General features: G+C 27.6%; 1 protein-coding gene across 1 annotated transcript; it reads right to left on the bottom strand.

Annotated features, from left to right (window-relative positions):
- Positions 1–392: 392 nt before the first annotated feature.
- LOC132933844 (uncharacterized) lies at positions 393–22,502 on the bottom strand. The gene is made up of 8 exons (XM_061000116.1): positions 21,441–22,502; positions 19,918–20,007; positions 17,328–17,473; positions 13,995–14,221; positions 13,687–13,919; positions 13,250–13,609; positions 5,877–11,817; positions 393–4,146 (listed from the first exon to the last, which is right to left on the bottom strand). The coding sequence occupies exons 2-8, from the start codon at positions 19,999–20,001 to the stop codon at positions 2,972–2,974; spliced, it is 8,166 nt and encodes a 2,721-aa protein (XP_060856099.1). The 5' UTR covers positions 20,002–20,007; positions 21,441–22,502; the 3' UTR covers positions 393–2,971.
- Positions 22,503–24,372: the final 1,870 nt, after the last annotated feature.

The raw sequence follows: 24,372 nt of genomic DNA, 5'->3' as shown, positions 1-24,372 counted from the left end.
TAATCGTAAGATGTTTTATAATTCTTAAAAGCTTATTAAAATACCATTTTTAAATTATAATTTTTATTTTTATTTATTCTACCTACCTTTACAAATTTCTAATTTTATAAAATTTTCAAATGCTGGTCGGAATACTTCCGCGGGCCAGATTCAGCCCATGGGCTGTGGGTTTGACACGACTCATGTATAATGTATTAATGTACATTACCATTTACCAATGTAAATTATATATAAACAAAATAGTAGGTACCTACCCAATAGGTATTAACTGTTTTGGTAAGTAATAACTCCGCTACTGTTTAGTATAATTAATAATTATTATAAAGATACATCCATGCAATCTGCAATAGGAAAAAGTGAGCTCATTAACTTAAAACAAAAAAAAACATGACAAATTTTCAAAATCAAATTTAGTGTATTAAAATCAAAGACAAAGTAAACTAAATCAAAATCAGCTTGTGTTTAACATGAACAGCAGTCGATAAATCCTTAAAACTATCACATTACTTATCTACTGAAGCAAATAAGATTTATATTTTTAATAATATGTAAAAATCCCTAAGTCATTTTTTTTTATTTAGAATGAAATAACATTAGTTTAGTGTTATTAATGATTAACTTATAAAACAATTGATTTTAATACAATATAAAATGGGATGTGGGTAAAAAATAAAATTAATTAAAACAAAATCTCACTACAGATTATCATATTAACAGTGAAAATTAAAATTAAATTAAAATTAAACAATGTCATTCTATTCAATGAAAATACTCAGGTATGAATAAATAAAATGAATATAAAATAAAGCTACTAATGGAAATTTTGTGTAAGAGCAAATTAAATTATATAATTAAGTGTTGAAATCGTTCAATTACAAATTAATAACATAAAGAATTATTTTAGTTTTAAATTTATGTAGTTCAACATTTTGTTTTACTTAAGATTTTATACAAATTCAATTAATAAAATAACAATACATATTGGAAAGACGAGGGATTCTTCTTTAAATAATTATAATTTACATTACAAATACATTAAGTCTTTTTCATGAACAATACATTATTTTCTCAAAATGTTGCATTTTAAATTATATTTATACAATTGGTTACTTAATTTTTAACTTTTCAATAAACATTTTCATGTATTCAATTTCTTTGGTAATTTTCAAAAACAAAATAGCATAATATATAAATAAATAATAAACAAAAACAATTATCTATTATAATAGTACACTATTGTAATCTTTACAAACAGATTTACAAATTAAACAAAACAATGTTTAAGTTAATTATAAAGTTTAACGCCTTATATTACTAATCCTATATACATTATCGAAAATAACTCATCGTTTATTGTGTTCTAGAAAAAAAAAATATATATTTACTGAACAACATATTTGACTGAATTTTTATCTGAATAGTATATAATATTTATTTGTTATAAATATAACAAATATTTGTACATGGTTATGATAACAATTTAAGTACATTATCTGGGAAGCAAATGTATTTGTACAAATAAATTATACATTTCATCATACTTTTTAAATGTTGATGCAAATACAAATGTCTCTAACCTCATTGAAAATATTATATATTATAATTATTTTAATAGGATAACGAAATAAATTCACCAGAGAATATATAATAAAACAAAATATGATAATTGTTTCCTTATTAAAACATCTATTCAAATCACAATAAGTCAAATTACACGCAAAACCGGGAAAAAGGATATATACAATATAATTTATACATACAATTTAATAATTTAGTTGAAAGTAATATTAATAAAAAAATGAATACAAACTAATTTTTTAATACCTGTGCTAACTGTAAAATAAATTTGAACCACATGCTACTATAAGTTTGCTGTTTAAAAAGTATGAATAATACATAGTACATTATATTTAAATTAAAAAAAATATATTAACATAGAAGCAAAGGGGTAGGTACAAGCAAGAACATTTTGAAACCAAATTTTTTCAATTAATTTAATGTTTAATTTTAAAAGCTTTATTAATCATAAAATATTTGTTTAAATTCTTCGTAATAAATAAAAAAATCATGAATTTCTACTGTGAATTAGTACAATTGTATTTTGATGAATTTATTTTATTTTATTTATTGAAATATGAATATTATTCATATGTAACTAAAATGTATCTGTATCTTAATGGTAATTAAAATTATATAGATTCAATTTTCCTTATACCCCTTTACTTATTTACATGACACAATTTACGAAAAACAAATCTAATTATCTCCTATTGTTTTATAATAAAAATTATAAATTAAATTGCAACCATACAATTATAGATTAAATTAAAATATTTAATGAATAATTTATGATGGTACATTTAAAATATTTTTTATACTTTTTATTACACAATTAAACAAGATAAACATAAGACTTGTATTTAAAAAATATATATCATATACAATACTAAATTATTAATGTATATGTACAATGCTACTCATCACAAATTATTTTATGATAGCAAAATATTTATTTTATCATGCAAAATGATTTTTTTAAATATTTAATTGGATATTCAATAAATGATATAAGTAGTTGAATTAAACAAGGTAGAATGTATCAACTAAATTCAAAGATAAAAATAACAGAAAAAAAAAGTATAGTAATAAATACATTTTCAACACCTTTTTTTTAAAAAAAAAAACAAATATATAATTTGGTTTCAAAAACAATTTAAAAATGGTAAAAATGGATAAGATAATTTTTAGTAACAAGCATAACTAAACTGAATGTAAATAATGGCATTACTCATGACATTGTACAATTTTGATTTTTTTTATGTATATATATATATACATAAATATATAATCTTATAAATTAACGACTACATATTTTCTGGTTTTTGAGCTAGATAATCATCCAGCATTAGTAATGGTAACTTAAGTAAAATTTAATAAATAACGTGTTGGAATACTTAATGTCTGAAATTAATCAAGTAGTTTTTCTAGAAACTCTCCTGAGGGACGCTCGTGTTGATGTTAGCTTATAAGGTGGAATATCTAACTGTGGAGATTTGCTTGATACTTGCTGATTATTCTTGACATTATTGTTTTTTAGACGACTCGATATTCTTCTATTGTTACATTCTTTTTTTTCAACTATTGGCTTTTGTTCAGGCGTCTGGGTCTTAATGTTACTCAGTTTAGGGAATTCAGATTTTTCTTCATTTTCTTCTGATGTGCGACCTCTATACATTCGTTTTATTACTTGGGATTCAATAAATCCATCTTCTTCAACATTTTTGCGTTTACTTTTGCGAAAGTTATAATGTGGTGTGCCACTGCTAATTGTTGAAGTACTGTCTTCCGACATACATGTTTCTGAATCCATGGCAGTTGTATTTGATGGTGATTCTGGACATGAATCAATTTGTTCAATTGAATCTAAAACAGTCTTGATGCCATTTATAAACGGTTTTGTCTCGCTATCGTTAGAGTCTTGATTCATTTCATTATACAAAGCTTGTTTTAAAAATGATACTTTTGTTTTGTTTTTCTTACAAGCAACAGTTGTCAGTTCCCCACCAGCTGGAATAACTGTAGTGGTAGTTGTGTGAGACAAAACTGATTTACGCCTAGCTTGCAAAGGACTAGTATCATTTGACTTCGATGTAGATGCTTGTAATAGGCAGAGTGTTGGACTTGTAGATTTGTCTAAATCATTTAATATGGCCACTTCAGGAAATAGTTCGTTTGTGCTTGGTTTATCAACACCAAGACCATCACTATCTTCATACAAATCATACTCTTTAGGGGTTTCAATATTATTGTCAAAATGTTTACATTGCTCAAATACAAATACTTTCAAATCTTTAAAAGTTTTAATTTTGGTATGTTGAAATGATTCCTGCAATCGTTTTAAATTTTCACCTTCCAACATTTTTTCAGTTCCTGGTAGCATTATTTTAGATAAACAATTAATCCAATTTTGTGCTGATTTGTCATTTTTTAAACTGAGCGTCAATGATCCAATTTTTGTATGAGTATTGTTGGTAGACTGATTATCTAGCATATTATACACAGTATTACTTAATGTATTTTCATTTTCATTTTCTGATTCACACTCAATCTTAACAGCCTTTAGTGAAAATTCATCTTTTTGTTTATCTGAGAACAGAATAAATACGAAATTGAGTTCATCAAAAACAATTTAGTTACTATATGGTAAAAAAAGTATTGATTTTTTAATAACATGAAGAAAACAGAGATGTCAGTACTGGTTAATAGTATTTTTATTCAAATACATCAATGATGACCTTCACCATATAAATAAAACAAACCTATAAATAATTGCGTATATAATAATATGTTGTCGATAAAAAAAAATATAAGAATTCTGGCTATTATTATATACTGTTGTCTACTTATATTAATTGCAATTAATGAAATAATAAAATTAATTATTTTACATTTTGTAATTTTTTTATCACAAAATTATTATAAAAAATATGCAAAGAAAATATAAAAATGGGAATTTTTACATAAACCCAATTTTTTTCTTTTGACCCCATATTGATTTTATTTTTTGGTGTAACTCTAAAAATAAAACCTAACCTGACCTTACTTTAATTTTTCATAACATTTTAATATTTCCCATTTGTATACATAATACAATTTTCAAAATATTTTGACTCCTTTTAAAATATTTATAGCCATGTTTTTTTTCAATTATTGTCAATAATAAATGTGGTATAATAAATAATTTTTCACTCGATCAGAAAACTTGAAAATGTAACACTTAGGTTGTTCAGTGTAATTAAAAAAAAAAGTTGAGCGGAAATCCACAATATATTTTTATGATTGTTTGAAGAAAGAATTTGAAGAATTTCATAAAAACGCATACATTTTAAAATTAATTTTCAATACGAAAAAAATTTCTTTTCATAGCTAACATTTGAAAATTTAATAAAAGATTTCTTACAAGTTTTTCTACCATAAACAAAAAAAAAGTTAAGTAATTTCAATATATTTTTTTCTAAATTATTAGATTAGTTTATTTATTCAAGTATGTTTGGCACCGACACCACAAATAATTGTTTATCGTATGCAATGATTTATCATTGAGTTAATATTTAACACATCCATTACAATGACATACTCAATATCTATTGTACAAGAGAGCGGTACCCACTTATCCTCCTAATTACTATCTTTAATAGTTTATTAGTAAAATAAGACGTCTAAACTAGAATAGTATTATTTATTCTGTTCCAATGTACATTTTAAAATTACTTAAATGAAATTAATTTATACACAGTACTGAAATTGCTTATTTTAAGAATATAAGACTTAACTTAAGAGGACGTTACATAGACATTAAATTTTTTGTCTCTATCTTACAAGATGTGCGTAACATACCAAGCAGAACACATTTAGCGTCGTTAGTTTAAAAGATAGAGTGAATCTTATAAAATTTAAAGCTAAAATTAAGACATCTCTTACGGTTTTTTATTAAATTTTGTTTTTAAAACGAGTTATGACTATTTTAAAATGTACAAACAATTTGCAATTTAAAAATTCTCATAACTCACTTATTAAAATATAATAAAAAACCTATGAAATGCCCCATACAATATTACCTTTGAGTTTTATAAGAGGTCATTTCACTCTTGTTTTTATTCTAATGGAGCTAAATGTGATCTGCTAAGCATACAATTTGGTACGTTACGGACTTGTAAGATGGAGACAACAATTAATGCCCGTGTAACTTCCCCTTAAGCCACATTAAAATTTAAAATAGAAGTATGTTTTTCATATAATCGTAATCCATATTTTTTTTTATACTGACTATAAATAATTGACAGTTTAAAGAAATAATAATAAAAACTGTTACTTACAAGAATTTGATGTTTGAGTGACGGTTGAAATTATTTCAGCAGCTGAAGCAGCAGCAACATTGTCCAACACTATATTTGATTTGTTCCCTTCTACTTTTTTAGGACTCGCAAGTTCTAAAATATTAGGTCTTGCTTCAATAGTAGTATCACATGTGTCGTGTTCTTGCTTGACTATTGTACCATCCTCACACCTCACAACATGCTCATCATTTACATTATTACATACTTTTTTGTCACTCAAACAATTAACCAAAGTTTGATTAACATTTGTACTCTCCAATTTGTTTTCATCTGAATTAGATGTATTTTGTTGGCTATTTGTATTAGTAATAATGGTCAAGTTATCATCGGTTTCTTCTTCTTCTTCTTCATGAGTGTCAAATGATGGAAACTCAATATCTTCATAAGAAGACTCATTTTTAAGAGCTGTACTTAATTTTTCATGTTTATTAACAAATTGATTCATATTAGAGATATTTATCTGTTCTTGGTTCATGTTAGTATTTTGTCCATTATCACGATAGTCTTTATGAATACTTTCTGAAATATTATTTTGAGCTTCAGTCAATAATTCATTATTATCAGTTGGTTCTGATTTCGGTGTACATGGTAGAGTATGTATGACACTAAATGTACTTTGAGATGCTTGATTTTTTTTCATAACTGGAAATGACAGTTGTTTTTCATTATTATCAAGTACTTGAGCTTTTTCCATTGACTCCAAAAGAATATCAGGTTTATTTATTTTATGATCAAAGTTTTGTAAAGTATTATGTAAAATTTCACTTCCTAAACTCGTATTTGCAATTTGTAAATCATCAGCTGATAAAGCTGATAAGATAGTTGATTCACTAATGTTCTGTCCTAATATATTAGAAGCCATTTTAACATCATTTGAGCAAGAATCTTTAGCGGTAATTTGATGAAATACTACAGGTCCTGGTCCAGTTACTGGACAATGCAATCTGTACATTTTTTGATTATTCCCTGCTGCAACAAGAAGTCTAACATTTGCTGCATTACCATCAGGTATAGATAAAAAAGATCCAGATGTACCACTTACAACAATTTGGGTGGATTGAGAAACTTTAGACTTCATTTCAGCTTCAATATTAATTTTTTTAATAACATCATTAACATTAATTAATGCATTTTCAATTAAAGGTGTTTCTGAAATCACTGTAGATTGTTCATCTGAATTTCTGGATGGAGAATTGATAATATGTGAAAAATGACTAACAGCATTAGAACTATCCTCACTGTCAATAGCTTGCATATCTGACGTAGGACTCATTTCCATACCAGATGATGAGCAAGATGTTTGTTGAGAGCATGTTTTTAAATTTAATTGATTCGTTTTTTTACGTTTGGCATTCAGGCTTGGATTTGTTGGTGGATTGGTTCTACGTCTAGGCGCGGGTTTATTTTTCAACTCTGGCGAATTACGTAGTTGTTCAGCATATTTATCAAGTATTGCATATATTCGCTGAGTTGTTTGTTCATCTTCTTGTAATTTGGGCAAAGGTTTTTGCAAAACTGGAACTTTTACAGCTGAAGTTGATGGAGAACTTGCTGGTGTCTTAATAACAGGTTTTACTTTATTTGCAATCTGCTGTTTAGCACACTGTGAATCAACTGGATTCACAGACACATTGTTATTAGGTGATGTTAAGGGGGGTGTGGGAGTAACACTTCGCACTGAAATTATAGTTGGTTGTATGGTAACTAGTTCTTTATCATCACTAGCCAAATCATTTACATTTGACAATGTTTGATTCAAAAATGAAAATGAACAACGATCTCGTTCACTATTTATATTTGATTTTTTATTCAAAGGAAATAATGTTTGATTGCTATCAGTATTAAGTAAGTCAACATTTTCTGTAGGAGAAGGAATTTGTATTATTTCATGATTTATTTGTGGTAACATACTGGCTGTACTCATTTCATTCATCAATGAAGTTTTCCGTACTTCTTCTAATACTGATTCAAACTCCCTTACTTGTTCCATCATCAAAGTGCTAACATTGGTTTCTGGAAGATTTGGTTTAATAGTACTTATCGATATTTTATTATTTGAAGACTCTATAGTAGTTTTGACAATATTTGCCACACTTGCAGGTAAAATCCTTTCTATTGAGGATGTCTGTACTTCTGTACTTTGTTTACCCTGACGAAAACTATTTTGTTGCCAAGTAGGATGTTTCCGTAACACTGTTTGGATTATTGATGGGGACATCTTAAGTTGTCTTTGTAGTTGTGTTACACCTTGTGAAGGTTTATCTATATTACTATTAGTAGATTTAGAGTCATTTAGTATAGGAATTGAATATATTAAATTAGAACTAGATGATGCTATTGATGAATTTATACAACTAGTGGTAAATGTAGTTGGAACTTTTGAAATAGGCATACTAGAGAGTCCTTTTTTAATTTCAATGTTGCTAGTAAGAATTTGATGAGTAGATGATGAGGCTGAAACTTGTGGGATATTGTTCGCAGAAGTGACGGCTTTACATGTCATTATAACATTGTTTTTGTTGTTTCCAATCGCCATAACATTACTAGATTTTGACATATTAACAGTATGCTGAAGCTTATTTTCTACTACTTTTGATGGTATACAATTCATATTAGAGCTAATTGTATCAACATCATGATTAGTCTGTACACCTTTTGAAGACGAATACACTCGCGACGTTGGTATATTGGTCCGATTAACAATTGGCCCAAGATTTGAAGAGAGATTACTTGCCGCACTAGTTGAACACAGAGATGAAGTGTCATTAATAACAGTTGAATTCGGAAATTTAGTTTTACCGAAAACTTGTTGAAATCTTGGTAACATTGAGCCTGTAATTGTGATATTTGGAGAGGCATTTGGGGAAAGTTTTGGCTTTTCCAAACATTCTTTAGACTGTCGATTTTGCATTTTCACATTACTTGAAGTATTATTTCTGGGTGAGATAACCGATTTGGTAGGTTCTATATGACTAACAATATCGTCTTGAACTGCATATAATGTTCCTTTCTCAAATACAAACATATCAGACATGTTAGCTTGTTTAAGAGCTCTAGTTTTACTTTCGTAAGTTCTCATATTACCTCGTCCCCTAGTGGATGATTTAGAACTTAAATCATTTTCTTGGCTGATATGCGACACACCTTCTGAAGAATTTTGAAAAACAGCAAGATTTGATGTACTGTTCTTATCTGTACTTTGAATAAGACGTTGCGATTCTGTACTACTGGTAACAAATTTAATTGCTTCTGACGTAGCAGTAAATGTTTGGCTTATTAATTTCAGATTGTCAATTTTTTTTTGTTCTTCAGATCTATTTGTTTGAGAAGTATGACTTAAATCATTCAGCTGCATTCTTTGATTATGTGGAGATGTATAAACTGAATTATGTACATTGGACTTAATAACCTGACTTTGAGTTGAAGCAATCATCAAAGATATAACTGAAGCATTAGGATGAGAAACTTCATTAGGTAGCCGTAAACCAACACAGGTTTGAGTCTGTATACTTGAAACTGGATTTATCATTGGAATGTTTGATTTTAAATTATCAAATGAATTTTCCTTCATAAATGAAGTATTTACAATTGAGCAATTGTTTATTCTACTATTTGCGGAATTCATTATTTGATCATTTAATAAAGACATATTAGTTGAAGTTGAATTGTCTGTGATGTTGGTACCTACTTGTGTTGCTTGATCGTTCGGGGACATAATACTTTGTATACCGTCAGATTGTTGATTGTTGAAATTGACTTGCAAGCCAACTGATGTTTGAATTGGAGAATTTTGTTGAATTTTTGAGTCAAAGTTTGATTTGTTTGTGCTCATTGCTAGTGGTATATTTGTAGAACGATTACTGTTGGTTGATATAGAAGAAATTGATGCTGGCAATGATAAATCAATAAATCGGTCTCGTGTCTTAACACAATAAGTAGATGGCTTTTTTGTAGTATAAGTCATTTGTCCAGTAGTTTGAGTAACATGACTTGGATTCATAACATCAGATGTTCGAACTATCACATTTGAGGATAAATGTACAGCACTTTCAATATTAGATTGTAATCGCTCTCCAGAATTTTGTAGTTGAATATCATTCCAATGTTGATGATCCAAGTTAATTTGATTTTGATTCAACAATACATCCTGTGTCCCAATTGGTTTACTTGAATCTTGCTGAACAGTATTGTGAACATTTGTAATTGAATCAGTAGTAATCCTTTGATTGCTTACAGATACACTACCAGTGAAACTACATTCCCCTTGATGAATTCCAACATTTTGAACAGAGTTCATGCTATTATTTAACGAATTAGATTGATACACAGAAACAAAATTATCCAACGGATGAGTGTTAGTTTGGTTTTCACTAGATTTTTTTTCTAATTCGTTATTAGAATGATGATTTGAAACTCTTTCTGTTTGCGTTTGTGATACATTTGTTAGAGTATTTGATGTTGTTTGAATTTGTACTACATTAACAATGCGATCTGTATTTGCTGGTATTATGAAATCTAATGAACTTAATTGAGGTATTCGTTCTGATAACATATTTAAATGTTCATTACTGGAATGTGGAAGTTCATAATTAGTAGAGTAGCTTTTGGTTTGGTCACCATTACATGGTTTTCTTATTGAATCGATTTTATTGTTTTCAAGTGCCTCATTTATCAATAAATCATTTTTAATAGATTTTCCTCTTTTTCTGAGAGACCATGAATAGTCAAAGTCTTTGTGTTGATTTTTGTTGACAGTCCTTTTTTCTCGTGTTAATTTAAGCTGATTTTTAAATTTTACAGGCAATCCATCATTTTTTATAGTTCCTATGAGGGTTTCTTCTAGAACAGAATCAACAGAATCATCTTCAATTTCATCATTAGAATTTGTATCTTTGTATTGAGCTTCATCATTTAACAAGGAACCAACAGTTGAATCATCAGTTTCATCAATACTTATACTTTTATTGTATCTTAAGCTTCGCCGCAAACCAACTCTAGGTTGTGTTTGAGTAATAATGGATTTTGGTTTACTTTTAGGACTAACCTTGCGCCGTTTTTGAGAACCAGCCTTTCGTTTACGTAAACCAACTTTTCGTTTCCGAGAACAACTCTTGGATGGTTTATTCGTACAATAACTTACAATTTCTCCTGATGAAGCAATTGATGCTATTGACTCTTCATAATCACTAAAATCACTGCTAAAATAACCTTTATCGTTTGTTAATTGTCTCATATTTATTTCTGTCCACTTGTTATATTCATCAATATCAATATCAAGATATGTTAAATCAGAACGTTTAAGTGTATTTCGCTTTAACACTACATCCAAATTTTCTAAATATTGTTGACATAAAATTTTCATTCTTGGCCATCCTAGGTTCCAATTGAATGTCCCATAACGAGGGTACTTGATAATTGAAATAAGGTCTTCTTGCATGACTGGCGTTAATGGATCATTCAATTCACTAAGGTCAGAATGGATCTTGGAATAACATTTTTCAGAAGCATCAAGAATAGATTTTGGGTTTTTATCAGATTTACAGGCTTTTGATTTACGTTTGCGACCAGGTTTAAGATTTGAAGTAGATCCTTTTTTAGATTTGCCACAGGAATTTTCAGGAACATTAGTTAGATCTATTGGAGTCAACTTACCACTTTTGACAGCTAAACTTTCTACTCTCATCATTAGATCACTGGAAGGCATTAAAGAATATGCCGTTAGTACACATTCTCGGCATATGCTTAAAATATCTTCAAGTAGATTAGCCAATTTCAAATACCCTTGAACTAACTTTTTTAATGATTCAAATGATCCATCTCCATCACTCAATTGCTTGCATTTTTCTTTTTCATTTATATTAGTGGATAACGCTTTGATATATATTTCTATATACAACGTACGAGGCAATTTAGAACCAAACTGTAAAAAAAAAACGTGCTATAGTTAGAAAACATAATTAAGTGTTATGAATTCAAGTATCTATGGGTTCTAAAATAAATTATATCCAACAATGGTTTAAATTAAAAATTTGATTCATATTCAAAGGACAACATATTTCTAGTCGAGTTAAATAATATAGTCAAAATAAATAAATAAAATATACAGCTAACTAAAAAAAAAATATAGCGGCAGCATGACAATGTATATTATCTCGAAGCAGGAGTTGCCCATTTAAACAGTGTAATTTTGGAGTTCAACGAAGTGTTTTTGTTGTGATTTAATTATTTTCAAAAATAATTAAATTTAATACAATGTCAATAATTATCAAATATATACTTAATTGTTAAAAATAATGTATTATAATATTAACTAAAAAGAAAATGTAAGTTTAATAATTTATGATTCTGACTAATATGAAAATTTAACTTCATATTGTCTAATGAATAATATGTGTGTAGCAATAAATCAACAGCCTATTTGATATTTATATAATTACAGTTGTTCATACATAATTTTTGTAAAATATAAACCCTAAATTATATGTTAGAACTTAGAATACTAAATAACTTTTTAATCAGTAATAATGATTTACAAATTATATTAAAATTAAATAAAAACAGTATTTAAATTTGAAAAAAATCATTAAAATATAACCACCTATATGTAAACTTGAGTCTCTTACAACTCAAAATTATACAGTCTATTAAAAGGAATACACAGTATTTGGGAGGAACTCATTAGTTGCGTTCACATTCATAATATATTTCAAATTACAAGTGAACAAATAATTCACATATTATATTAAATAGAACATAAACACAAATAAAATTCATATTGCATTGACATTTTATTTACATGGTGGAAGCAACAAATTTATATTATTCATTATTATACAATATTTAAGATTATTTTTAATGTTCATAATTTTAAAATAGTGTGTTACGGGCTATGTATTCAATGAAGACTACTCATTTGGTATTTATTTTGTGCATGTTAAAACTTAGGTATGTTAAATAATTTATAGTAGAAATTCATTATATTTTTATAATTGATATAGTTTTATAGATTAATAACTATAAAATAGGGAACAAATTTGGCTAAATTATAAATAAATAACCAACATACCGTACAGAAATATTTTTAAATTATTTTATATCATAATAATAGTATGTCTTAATATATTAGCTTTGATTTTAATTAATTTGATACCCTACTTCACAAAGAGATTATATAGAATATATATTAAGGTATTATATGTTATTGGTTATTTATTTTATTATAATAAATAAACTAATATTAAATTGTAATATGATACAAGATTTAATTATTATATAAGGAAAATAATATATATTAGACTTAAGTATTAAGAAGTAAAGAAAATAATTTATTAGTTTTAAATATTTTTACTTACTTCACTATAAAGAACATCGCATATTAGGTATAAATGATTAGCAGATGGTGCAACATTAATAAATGTACGAATTATATTTTTTATATAGTCGTAACTTATATTATCAGGTTGCAAATCAGTTTCCATCAATGTTATCACTATTAGACTCCACTTCTTTATAAAGTCAGCAATATTATCAAAAATATTAGAATTTTTCAATGAATTTACAACCATGATGCAAGCAGCCATTTCACAAACAAGTACCATATTTTTACAAATCCTTGGTCTGATTTCTTTTTGCATATTTGTAAGTTTCTGAATCTTTTTACAATAATTTTCCATTAGGATTTTACCATCATTTTCAGGAGAATATTTCATTAACTAAAATAAACATTTGAATTTAACTGTTAAGTAAGTACTATAAGTTAACTTAATTACAATATATTAAGAAAACCTACTTGACTAATAAGTTCCTTTTTATTATTTGTCCTTTCAAGGCATGCATAATAAATATCCCTAATGAATTCATAATCTTGTTCTTCAAACTGATATTTGGATTTTAATTTCGAGTTTTGCAAATTCATTGCCAATGATGATAGTTTAAGTGCTTTATCTTCACATTTTCCCTCACAAAGCATTCTTAAGCGCTGAGCAAAAATACAACCATTTTCGAACTGGATAAATTTTGAAACTAAAATAAATAAACATATTTTTAAAAATTATATTAGTTATTATTTTTTTTCTAACTACTATTTCAACAAATTACCTTCTCTGTGAGATGGATTTCCACAAAGTAATTTCAAAAAATTACGATGACCCCATGGATTTTTCATTAAAGACAACAAACATTGACAATAATTTGTTGCTTCTGATTGTATTGGATCCAATTTTCTTAAACCTTTCATAATTTGTCTCAAAGCTTTAGATATGGCTTTATTTACTTTTGTTGAAATATTTTCCCAGCGGAAATCCAAAAATAATATAGCAGATTCCCTAGAAAATAAAAAATAATAGAATTTAACATAATGTATTCAAATTATACAAAGTAAACCTCCATATTGTACAATTTCTAGAGATTCCTTTATGAGAAAACATACTGTGTTAAATATTATATATTAGCAGGCTTGGATAAGATAAAATATATTTTAACATAATGGTACAACTCCTTAATAGAAAATGTATTTATTAATAAAAGTTTGAAATCTATAATTTGAAGAAGCAATCAAGTTTTATTTACAAACTAAAAAAAATAATTTATGTAATTTTTTTTTCATATTAAGAATTTTTATTGTATAGTTTTTACCAGATATTTGAGCATTTTAGGAGCATAATTATTAGTACACATATTCAAATGTTTTTATGGTACATGGACTTACACATGATAATTATTTACCAACCATACATTTTACATGACACATATTATAATCCACCATATTTGGGTGTTAGATTTTAAAGACATCAAATAAAAAATTGCAAATACGTTTGGAGCGGACTTGAATTGAACTGCTAGGCAAATAATACAACAATTCTATGGAAAAAAATGATGCACACAAGAACCAAAGAATAAAGCATGGTGTTATACTTAACAACATTTTTTAGTAGTAGAATAATTATTACTATCGAAGCAAAAGTATTGTAACTTTTTTATAGTTTACATTTTTTTATTTAATTGATCATTAAAAAAAATATTGAAAAATTTAAATTTATTTTGTATTTTTAAATTAAAAATATAGGTACAATTTACACAACTTGATAAAAAAAGTACCTAGATGCAAGATTACAAGATATAGTTTATTTTTGATACATAGATAAATGTACCTGAGATTCTGCCTATCTCTGAATAATATTATTTATTATAATAATAATATTTATTAGTTAATAATTCTTATTTTAAATAATTTTATAATCAATTCAATATTTAGTAATTTATACTACATAACTTGCTTAAAAATTGTTATTTATTTTAACAGAATAATGTAGAATATGTGTTGGACAATATATAATCGAAATAATAATCAATGACAATTTTATTTAACACAAATACCAACTATAAATTATATTGAAGTAAATATTGCTCTCAGAAAATGTTTATTCGATTACCTTAAGACAAGGACAGTTACACACCTACAAATACTGAATACATACCTATTAAAATCACAAAAATATTACTATCTCATGCTTATGAATAATTGTTATTAAATCCATATATATATTCTTAAGTAACAACGTGAAATATGATGTTTAAATGGTATGGTAAAATGTTTAAAACAATCATAACTGAGCACTTGAAAGAACAATATTAACAATTCACTTTGAAAATCTTCCAATTTTGTTGATCACAGATGTAAATACTCTAAGCAACCAGTATTTATTCAGTTTGTAATATGTTTTTAATGCTATTGAAGTTTTTTTATTAGTTTCTTACTAAGGAGGAAAAAAATGTGTCTGGTTTTATAAAATAAAAATAAATATGGAACCAATCTAAAAAGACTAACAACATTTTTAGAGGATTTCTAAAGCTGTGTGAAGTCCACTAAAGTTCACGACCTGAAATATTATCACATCTTTAACTTAATAATATTAATTTGTTATGTAATAAAATTAATTTGTACATACAGTTTAAGTTTTAATTTTTTTCTCTATTTCTATTAGGTACCTACCAATAATTTAACCATGTTATTATTTTTTAAATTACTATTTTCTTATTTAACTCTCTTATTTAAATTATTAATACTATTTAAATTATTTTTATTGCATCTACTTTCTTGTTAACAATATGCTCATTATATTGTTTTTCTATTTTGGACTGTATTTTACATTTATTTAATCATTTTTTAAGTACTTAAGTAAAAACTAATATAAAATTAATAAAACAGTTAAATAAAAATAAATCATTTATGTACCCTAACATATTGGAAATTGTACAATTATTTAATATTTTAAATAGAGCCCAATTATTTTTACAACGCATGACAATGATTTTTAATTCTTAGAAAACCCAATATTTCTAATGATATTTAATTATATTTATATTGCAGTTAATAAAATAGTAGACGGAACTCATTTTAGCCCATAAAAAAATTATATATTATAGATATTACATAACAAGTATAATATTTTTCATTCGCCTAATATAATATAGCTGTTATTAGCAAATCAATATTGATGCAGTTTGCTCATCCATGTTGAGCCAGAAGGGCAGCATATTATTTTTATACTTTAATCATATCAAGCTTATACAAGAGACAGGTCAAATAGCTGCCTATATATTTTTTATACTGTTGGGTCAGAAGGGTTATATATAATAATAATTTTATTTTGTTTGGCTATAAGTGCTGTGCATCTATTACTATTATTCTCTTTACATATTTGTGTTGCTGTGATTTATTTCTATATTTTTTACCAATATTTAATATGTAAATTGTGTATTGTACAGCAATTTAACTACCAGAAATTATGTTACTATTTTTATATTAGTTTTCTTTGTAAACACAACACGTGCTATAATATAGCTCGACAGTATTTGCCCGGCAATCCTGACCACTGCTGTTTGAGCTACTAAACCACTAAACACCCAGCTAGTCTTCCATATTTTTAAGACCTAGGTATTAGTGGAGCGCAAAACTAAGTTGGTGTCCAGGCGGGCGTATTTCTACTGTTACTGAGCATTACAAACACAAAGGTAAAAAAAATATTGTTATACAATTTAAAAAATACTACATCTGAAATTATGAACAATTTTTTTTCAATAACAAAAATTGATCAATAAAATAAAATAGGCTTTAAAGTAGATCACAATGTAATGTTTATCATTGGCCCAACGTATGCATCATAAAATATAAAAATATTGATATTCTGAGAATTTATCTGTGTATACAGCGTAAATGTATAATATAATGTATGTAAACAACACTTTGAGCATACAAATTAAAATTTAAGGTTATTCTAATATCTGCTTTGTAAGTGATATACAATATTAACAATGATTACACACTTGGTAAAATACAATTTTAGATTTAATATGTAACACACATACACACACCATATATTATATTATATAAATATCAAATAAAAACAAATATAAATTATATTTTATTACCTGGTGGCTTGATGCATAAAAATATGTAATTCAGAGGCAAAGGACTCAGCAAATATTAAAGTATTACTCTTCTCCCATGCGGTTAATAAATTGAGTGCTCTATTATTAAACTCCTTTTTTGTATCTTTATTTACTGACTCAAACATCTAATTAACAAAAAAATATTAAATTAATAATACAATTAACTATCAACTACATAGGTTAATAAGTGAATTTGTTAGCTATTCACAACCACAATACCAGTATTAAGAACGTTATAACTGCATTTGTTTTAAATTCTATACTAAGATCTAACGTCAAAGAGAACAAAAGTACATAATAAATTATAATTTTACTTGTTAATTACAATTATATTTTGTACATAGATTTTTTTATAAAATATTTTTGATATTAGTTAAATTAAAAAGTTTTTTTTAATAATAAATAAATAAAATGTTTGAGCTTAAACAATAATTAAATATTCTCAACTAACTCAAGTTATTTTTTTACTAACCCACCATCAAATTTATCCAATATGGATAAGTTAGGCTATAAAATAGTATTATATTACCAATATACTCTACCGCTCTAAGGCAGTTGATAATTGATTATAATTTCAGATAAGATTAGCACTACCTCTGCCTATATGATATAGTTTATCATATTTTGTTCATCAAATTTAACTTTTAATATCACTTTAGATCATTTTTAGTCAATTGGGGACATTCATTAAAATATGTTAAACAAGTGTTGTTTATAAGTCATAACAAAGAATTGGTAAATAATTTTTTATTCGGTAAAAATCTGAAAATATTTTTTAATGATGGCAAATATGTATACACTGTCTGTACTACTATTGTTAATATTACTGTTATTAGTGTTAATATGATTTATATTATGATTGTGTATTTGGATCGCAATGTAACCAAAATCACAGTTTTAACCATATATTTATTAATAGAATAATTCTAAAATATAATTATGAACTGAGCTCATTTTTATTGTTTTGAGATGAGTCCAACAGGATAGCACCTGCTACATTAATTATCTATAATTTTTTTTTAATACAAACATAGTAAAATGGTATATTACAGCGTTTCTCAAACTATGCTATGTGCAAAGATCATAGTTGGTAACACTGGTACGCTAAGAAAATCTCCCTTTATAAAAAAAAAATGGAATGGACCATTATTCATATCAAATATTATTTGGTTTATTTGATATTAATATTAATAATAATAATATAAACAATAATTATTGTACATATTTCATATTATTTTTATGCATTAAATGCTTATATTATCATATAATGAGTAGTTTGTAGTTCCTAATAAAATAAAATTTCTTACTTGTAAAATAATGTACCTATACATTTTTGATAAGCAATAAAGAATGTTATCTGGACAAGTGGTACCTACATGAAAATTTTCAAACTGTGTATGTGGTACACTGATATAAAAAGGTTGAGAACCGCTTGTATATTATATAGATAGTATTATGTAGGTACAGTAGATATCGATTAAAGGGTAATGCAAGAAACCAATTTTATATAATGTATAAATACCTACATAATTATACTACTTAAAACTAAATTAAATTCAAGTTATTGAACCTCCAATAACATAACATCGGGCATAAAATCTTAATCTATAACGGTATTATAATTAACAACTAATAAATAATAATGGAAATAATATTATGTTAAGAAATTAGTATATTAGTAACAAAGTATAAGAGCCCAATGTATTTTAAGATATACTCCACGGAAAATGTAGTACAAATTTCCTTTGACATGTTAAATACAAACTACTATACCTAATATTATTTCATGAAAAGTTAAAAGTAAACAAATACATTTGTAAACAATATAATATACATATTATTTAACATACAGTTAGGCCAGTATAACAGTTTGTAATCTAACTGTAACAAATGAACAACAATTATTTATTTAAAAAAAGTATTAGATTCTAGTTAATTGAATAAATTGAACTGAATAATTTATTTATAACTTTTATACATTTTATAAGATCCACTTAACTGAATATGTTTATATATTGACAGTTTTAAGAAAATCAATTAGGCAATAAAACGAATCCACGAATTACTGCTACTCATTTTTTTAAACTTACAATATTGATGATATTTTGTCAAATTTATGAATAATAAATACCAGGTATTTTTTAATGTATGTTATTTTAATAGGTATCTATATAATACTGTATACTGTTTATTAAGAATCTTTGTGAAAAGTAATATTATAAATATTAAAGCCTAAAGAGGGTTCCCTAAAGGTAATCCCTATTTTCATAATTATGTTTACAATGAGGATTATAATGTTGTTAGTTGTATCTAAATTAACATTAATTTACACAAATGTATACCGAATCGCAAAGCAAACAGTATTATATATATCACACATTGCTAACCGTTATGTCAGATAATAGGCAGATAGACTAGATGTTGAATTACAATATTACCTAACCTAAGAAATGTTCAATCATTTAGAAATTATTTTTATTTTAAGAGGACGCCATACCCGCATAATTTGCGCGTCAATATTTTAAATATATTATATGGCCTTATATTGGCATACTCGTATAGTACTTACTTCAACTGCAGCACAATAAGTTGATGACAGCATTTTGTTTTCTGGATACATAATACATTCAATTGATCTATGATTTTCAATCATCTGAATCTGTAAACAAAAAAAGCTATCAATCAATAAATATTAATATAACAAGTTAGTTATTATTAATATAACATCTAATTAATAACACCTAACTAGTTAGGTTTTTTAAGTACTTTTTAAAATATAAGTCCTTAAATATATTAAACTTTATGATAAGTACCTAGTTTAAAAAATTACAAAAATTAATTAAATATAGTTAAAAGAAATGTTCAGGAGATTCTATAAAACTACATATTTAAATGAAAAAAATTTGAAAAATACTGTACAGTTTAATTTATCAATTAATACAAAACTATATAAATAGGTACCTACAATTGTTGCACTCTTTATAGATCTAAAAGTATTCATTAATAAAAGAAAAAAAATTGTACAGTGAAAAACAAACCTATATTTTCTTACCTTAATCAGAATATAAGTTATTTATTAAAATCAGTACCTACTGATAACTACCTAAGTACAAAAATAAAAAAAAAAATTGTGCATAAAAAAACGAGAACTTGGAGACTAATAATTACCTACCTACATGAATACGAAAAAATCATAACAACAAAGACATGTATGATGGGTTTAAAATATTAGTTACCTACCTAATGAGAGTACCTAAGTATAGATTTGATCAATGACATTGGAATCAAATATTTCTTAAAAGGACGTTGCACTCGCATGTGTCTCTCAGTCGTAAGTCTCTCTACGTGTGTAAGACGGAGACAACATATGGGGGTGCGACGTCCTCTTAAGTCAGTTCTGTTATAAAATATGATAATTTTTAGTTATTTATTATTAGATATGTAGGTACTATTATAACTATCATTCCATTTTTCTTTTTAATATCACTGGATAATCCTTATTCAAATTAAAATTCATTTTCATCATAGGTATCATAGAAAATTAGGTAATAGAAATGTTTAAATAAATTACTTGATTTAAATGATTATTGAAATGTAAGCAAATGTTTGAAAATAAAATGATGAACATTTAACATGACATATTAGATTAACTATAATTGCCTATCTCGATCGCAAATGAGAAGTACCTTGTAATTTTAATTGAATAGGTATTAAAGGTAAAATATAAAAATGAATTGTTAAACTTGGCAAGCACCCACATACAAAGTCAAAGGTTGCAAATGTTATCTTTAAGAAAATAATAATCAAGTATCTATATTATGAGTAGTTAGATGAAAGCTAATCGCCACAACATGAGAGTCGTCGTCAACTAACATTTGAAAATATGGTAGGTACCTATCCAAAACAAAAAATGTTGGAGGCAAAGCTACAACCATTCAAGGCAGACAGAGATTATTGTTATACATTGTCGCTGCTCAACTGCGGCATTCAACGGAACGGCCAAAGCAGAAACGCGCTGTGCACCGACGACAATGCCAGCGAGAGTAGGATACTTTAACAGTGACGGGCGGTGACAAGCATCGTTGGACTTACCGTGCGACCGAATCAACGGTGAGGTGACATGTCAGACGACACGATGATATAGGTAGCTGTCTATAATACGTCTGTCTGTCGCCGCGCTACTACAACAGGTGCAGCGGCGATTATGGCGGTGGCGGAGCGGGCGGCTACGACATTTTCGGCGAAACGGTAATGCGCGCGCGATCCACGGTAGCCGTGCGTAAAGCTGCTCCTCTCGATGCTCAGCGGAAGCGAGGGACGACGTACCGAAATAATAATAATAATAATAGTTTTACGGGACCTGACACTAGGTACACCGTGCACGAAACGTTATAAATGACGGACACCCGAGGGATCGTGTGTGTAGTGTGCGGTTGAGAACGAACGGTTGTCGTAAGTTATCATTACCGCGACAAGATATTTTTATTAGTACAAGAACGTCGTCGGACGTCGCACAGCGTTAAAAACGAAATGGTCGAAAACAAAAACCCAATGCGCGATTGAAGATAACGTCTTGTGGCGCGCGCGGGTGTGTGTGTGCGTCTGTGTGTTTGTACATGTGTGTGTGTGTGTACGCGCGCGTGTGCGTATTTGTGTGCGCGTGTGTGCGAGTGTGTGTATAATAATATAATAGCGAATAATAATAATAATAATATATAATATAATAATAATAATAATATAATATCACTGTCGCGCGTGCGTGTGCGCGCATTTGCGTTTATGAGAGCGCGCCGGTCGTGCGATTCGTGTACGTGTGCGTGCGCGCGAGAGTGTCCAAGGCGGGGGGTGCGTAGAGGAGACGAAAAAAATTACATATATATATGCATAAGCCCGAAAGAAAATAAAATCTACAACCTAGTACGACCAACGAAAAAGGAAGTGCCCGCGATAAGTGGTAGTGCGTTCACTGGTACAAACCACATGGGCGGTGGTGAATCGCCCTGACAGTGTGGCCGGTGGCGGTAGCGCGGGGCGCCCACGGTACAGCCAACCCTCGCAAGTCACGCGGGGGTGTGTTTTCCGGGCGGCCGATGACCGCCGCCGACGCGGACACCCTGCGCCCGTGTTGCTATGCGTGGTGCGTGAGTGCGTCCGTCCGTCGATGTAGCAGCTGCTACACCTGTGCGTGTGGAACACAGTATTATTTTATATCTTTGGTGTGGAGCCGTGGAGGTAGCTGCTGCTGCGTGAGCCGTTATCAACCGCGAGCCTCCGAACGTGATAAGACCGAAACGCATGTTTGTTTTGTCGACATGTTGTTGTTGTTTATCGTCCGTGTGCCGCCCATTCGCGTCATCTGACGACAATTTATAGCGCACACTTTTCTATACCTACTATAATTATTATATGAAAAAAAATCTGTGAATAATAATGATATTATTCTATGACCGTCGTGAATAGTATATTAAACATAACACACGATAAATGTAATATTTTATCAATGTAATGTTATTGACCGCGTATTGAAGGTGATCGCTGGTGTATCTAATATTATATTGATTAAAATATCAAAACGGTTTTGAATATTAATTATCGACGAACAACAATACTGATCCTGTGCATAGAGTCGTTTATATTATAATGTATAGATATGCATACACATTTTGCCGTGTATTTTTCATAACAATAATGACAAATTAAAATAATAATAATAACACGGTGCAATGGGATGAACAAATTTGAATAATTTCAGGTGGACAAAAATATTTTTCACAAATCTGCTTTTTGTTATATTTCTAAATATTAAACCGTATAGTGAAGGGCCGAAGTCCCGCCACCCGGAAGTAAACATTGGTTTTATCAATTTCTTTTCTTTTTGTAATCCATTTTTAATAATTATTATTATGTTTAGTTATCACAAATTTGGAATTAGTCACACTTTGATGTTAATAGATTCCGATTTCCGAGTGCCTAATGCAACGACGTAATCTTTGTTATTTTTTGTTATATTTCTAAATATTAAACCGTATAATGAAGGGCCAAAGTCCCTGCACTCGGAAGTAAACATAGGTTTTATCAATTTCTTTTCTTTTTGTTATCCATTTTAAATAATTATTATTTTATTATAATGTTTGATTATCACTATTTCGGAATTAGTCACCACCACGTTGATGATTATTAAATGATAGATTCCGATTTCCGAGTACCTAAATCAACGACGTAATCTTTGCACTCGCAAAGAGTAAACATCGTTGTGTCGACTTTGGAGTTCGGACCGATTTTATTTTTTTGTAATTATTTGTCCTAACACGTCATTCATGTGTCTGGACATGGGACATGCATACAAATAAATGATTAGTTTTACTTTTAACAGAACTTCATAAAAAATCTATAAAACGTTATCAAAACAAAATAAAATAAAATAATACGAACAGACAATTCATTTTTTTTATTATCATTTGGAATACAAATATGTAATCACTAATCAATGTATATTTTTTCAATGGAAATGTTCAAATGTATAGTAGATACCTTCCTAGTTGAATGTATAATATTATATAACGCATCAACCATACTTTTTTTTTAATATTTGAACGATTTGTAAAGTAGAACCATCTAGCACCTATACATTTAACCTTCAATGTTAAAGTTAACTAATAAATAATAATAAATCTTTGATCAACTTAAAATTTCTTTGGTATGATACTATGATTTGCATTGGAATTAATATAAGTTATAACTAGTACAATATAATCTAATTTCAGCGATCAGTCTGAAATATAAATTATTTTAGTGATTATATTTAGATTTTGAATCAGGGTTCAGAAGTTGTTGCACTTGCATGTTTTTTTGTGGGGCTACTAGATCTATTGCTAAGTAAGCTTGAAATTAATTTAAAGACAGTACGAAAAAATATTAAAAGTTTATAGTGCATATCTTTGTGTAGGTACTTGGTGATTTTGTAATTTTAAGAACATATCTGTCAATTTACCATTTTTGTAGAGGCTTAGAGCATGTTTGATGA

Source organism: Metopolophium dirhodum, chromosome 1 (genome assembly GCF_019925205.1).
Source record: "Metopolophium dirhodum isolate CAU chromosome 1, ASM1992520v1, whole genome shotgun sequence".
Lineage (NCBI taxonomy): Eukaryota > Metazoa > Arthropoda > Insecta > Hemiptera > Aphididae > Metopolophium > Metopolophium dirhodum.
This window is presented reverse-complemented; position numbering and strand designations above follow the sequence as displayed.

What these genes read in the sequence shown, in the direction of transcription:
- LOC132933844 (XM_061000116.1), bottom strand. Translation starts at nt 20,001, where the DNA reads ATGATTGAAAATCATAGATCAATTGAATGTATTATGTATCCAGAAAAC. An exon ending in CTTATTGTGCTGCAGTTGAA is followed by an intron (nt 17,474 to 19,917) that starts GTAAGTACTATA and finishes TTTGTTAATTAG; the next exon opens with ATGTTTGAGTCAGTAAATAA. An exon ending in AAAAGGAACTTATTAGTCAA is followed by an intron (nt 13,610 to 13,686) that starts GTAGGTTTTCTT and finishes TGTTTATTTTAG; the next exon opens with TTAATGAAATATTCTCCTGA.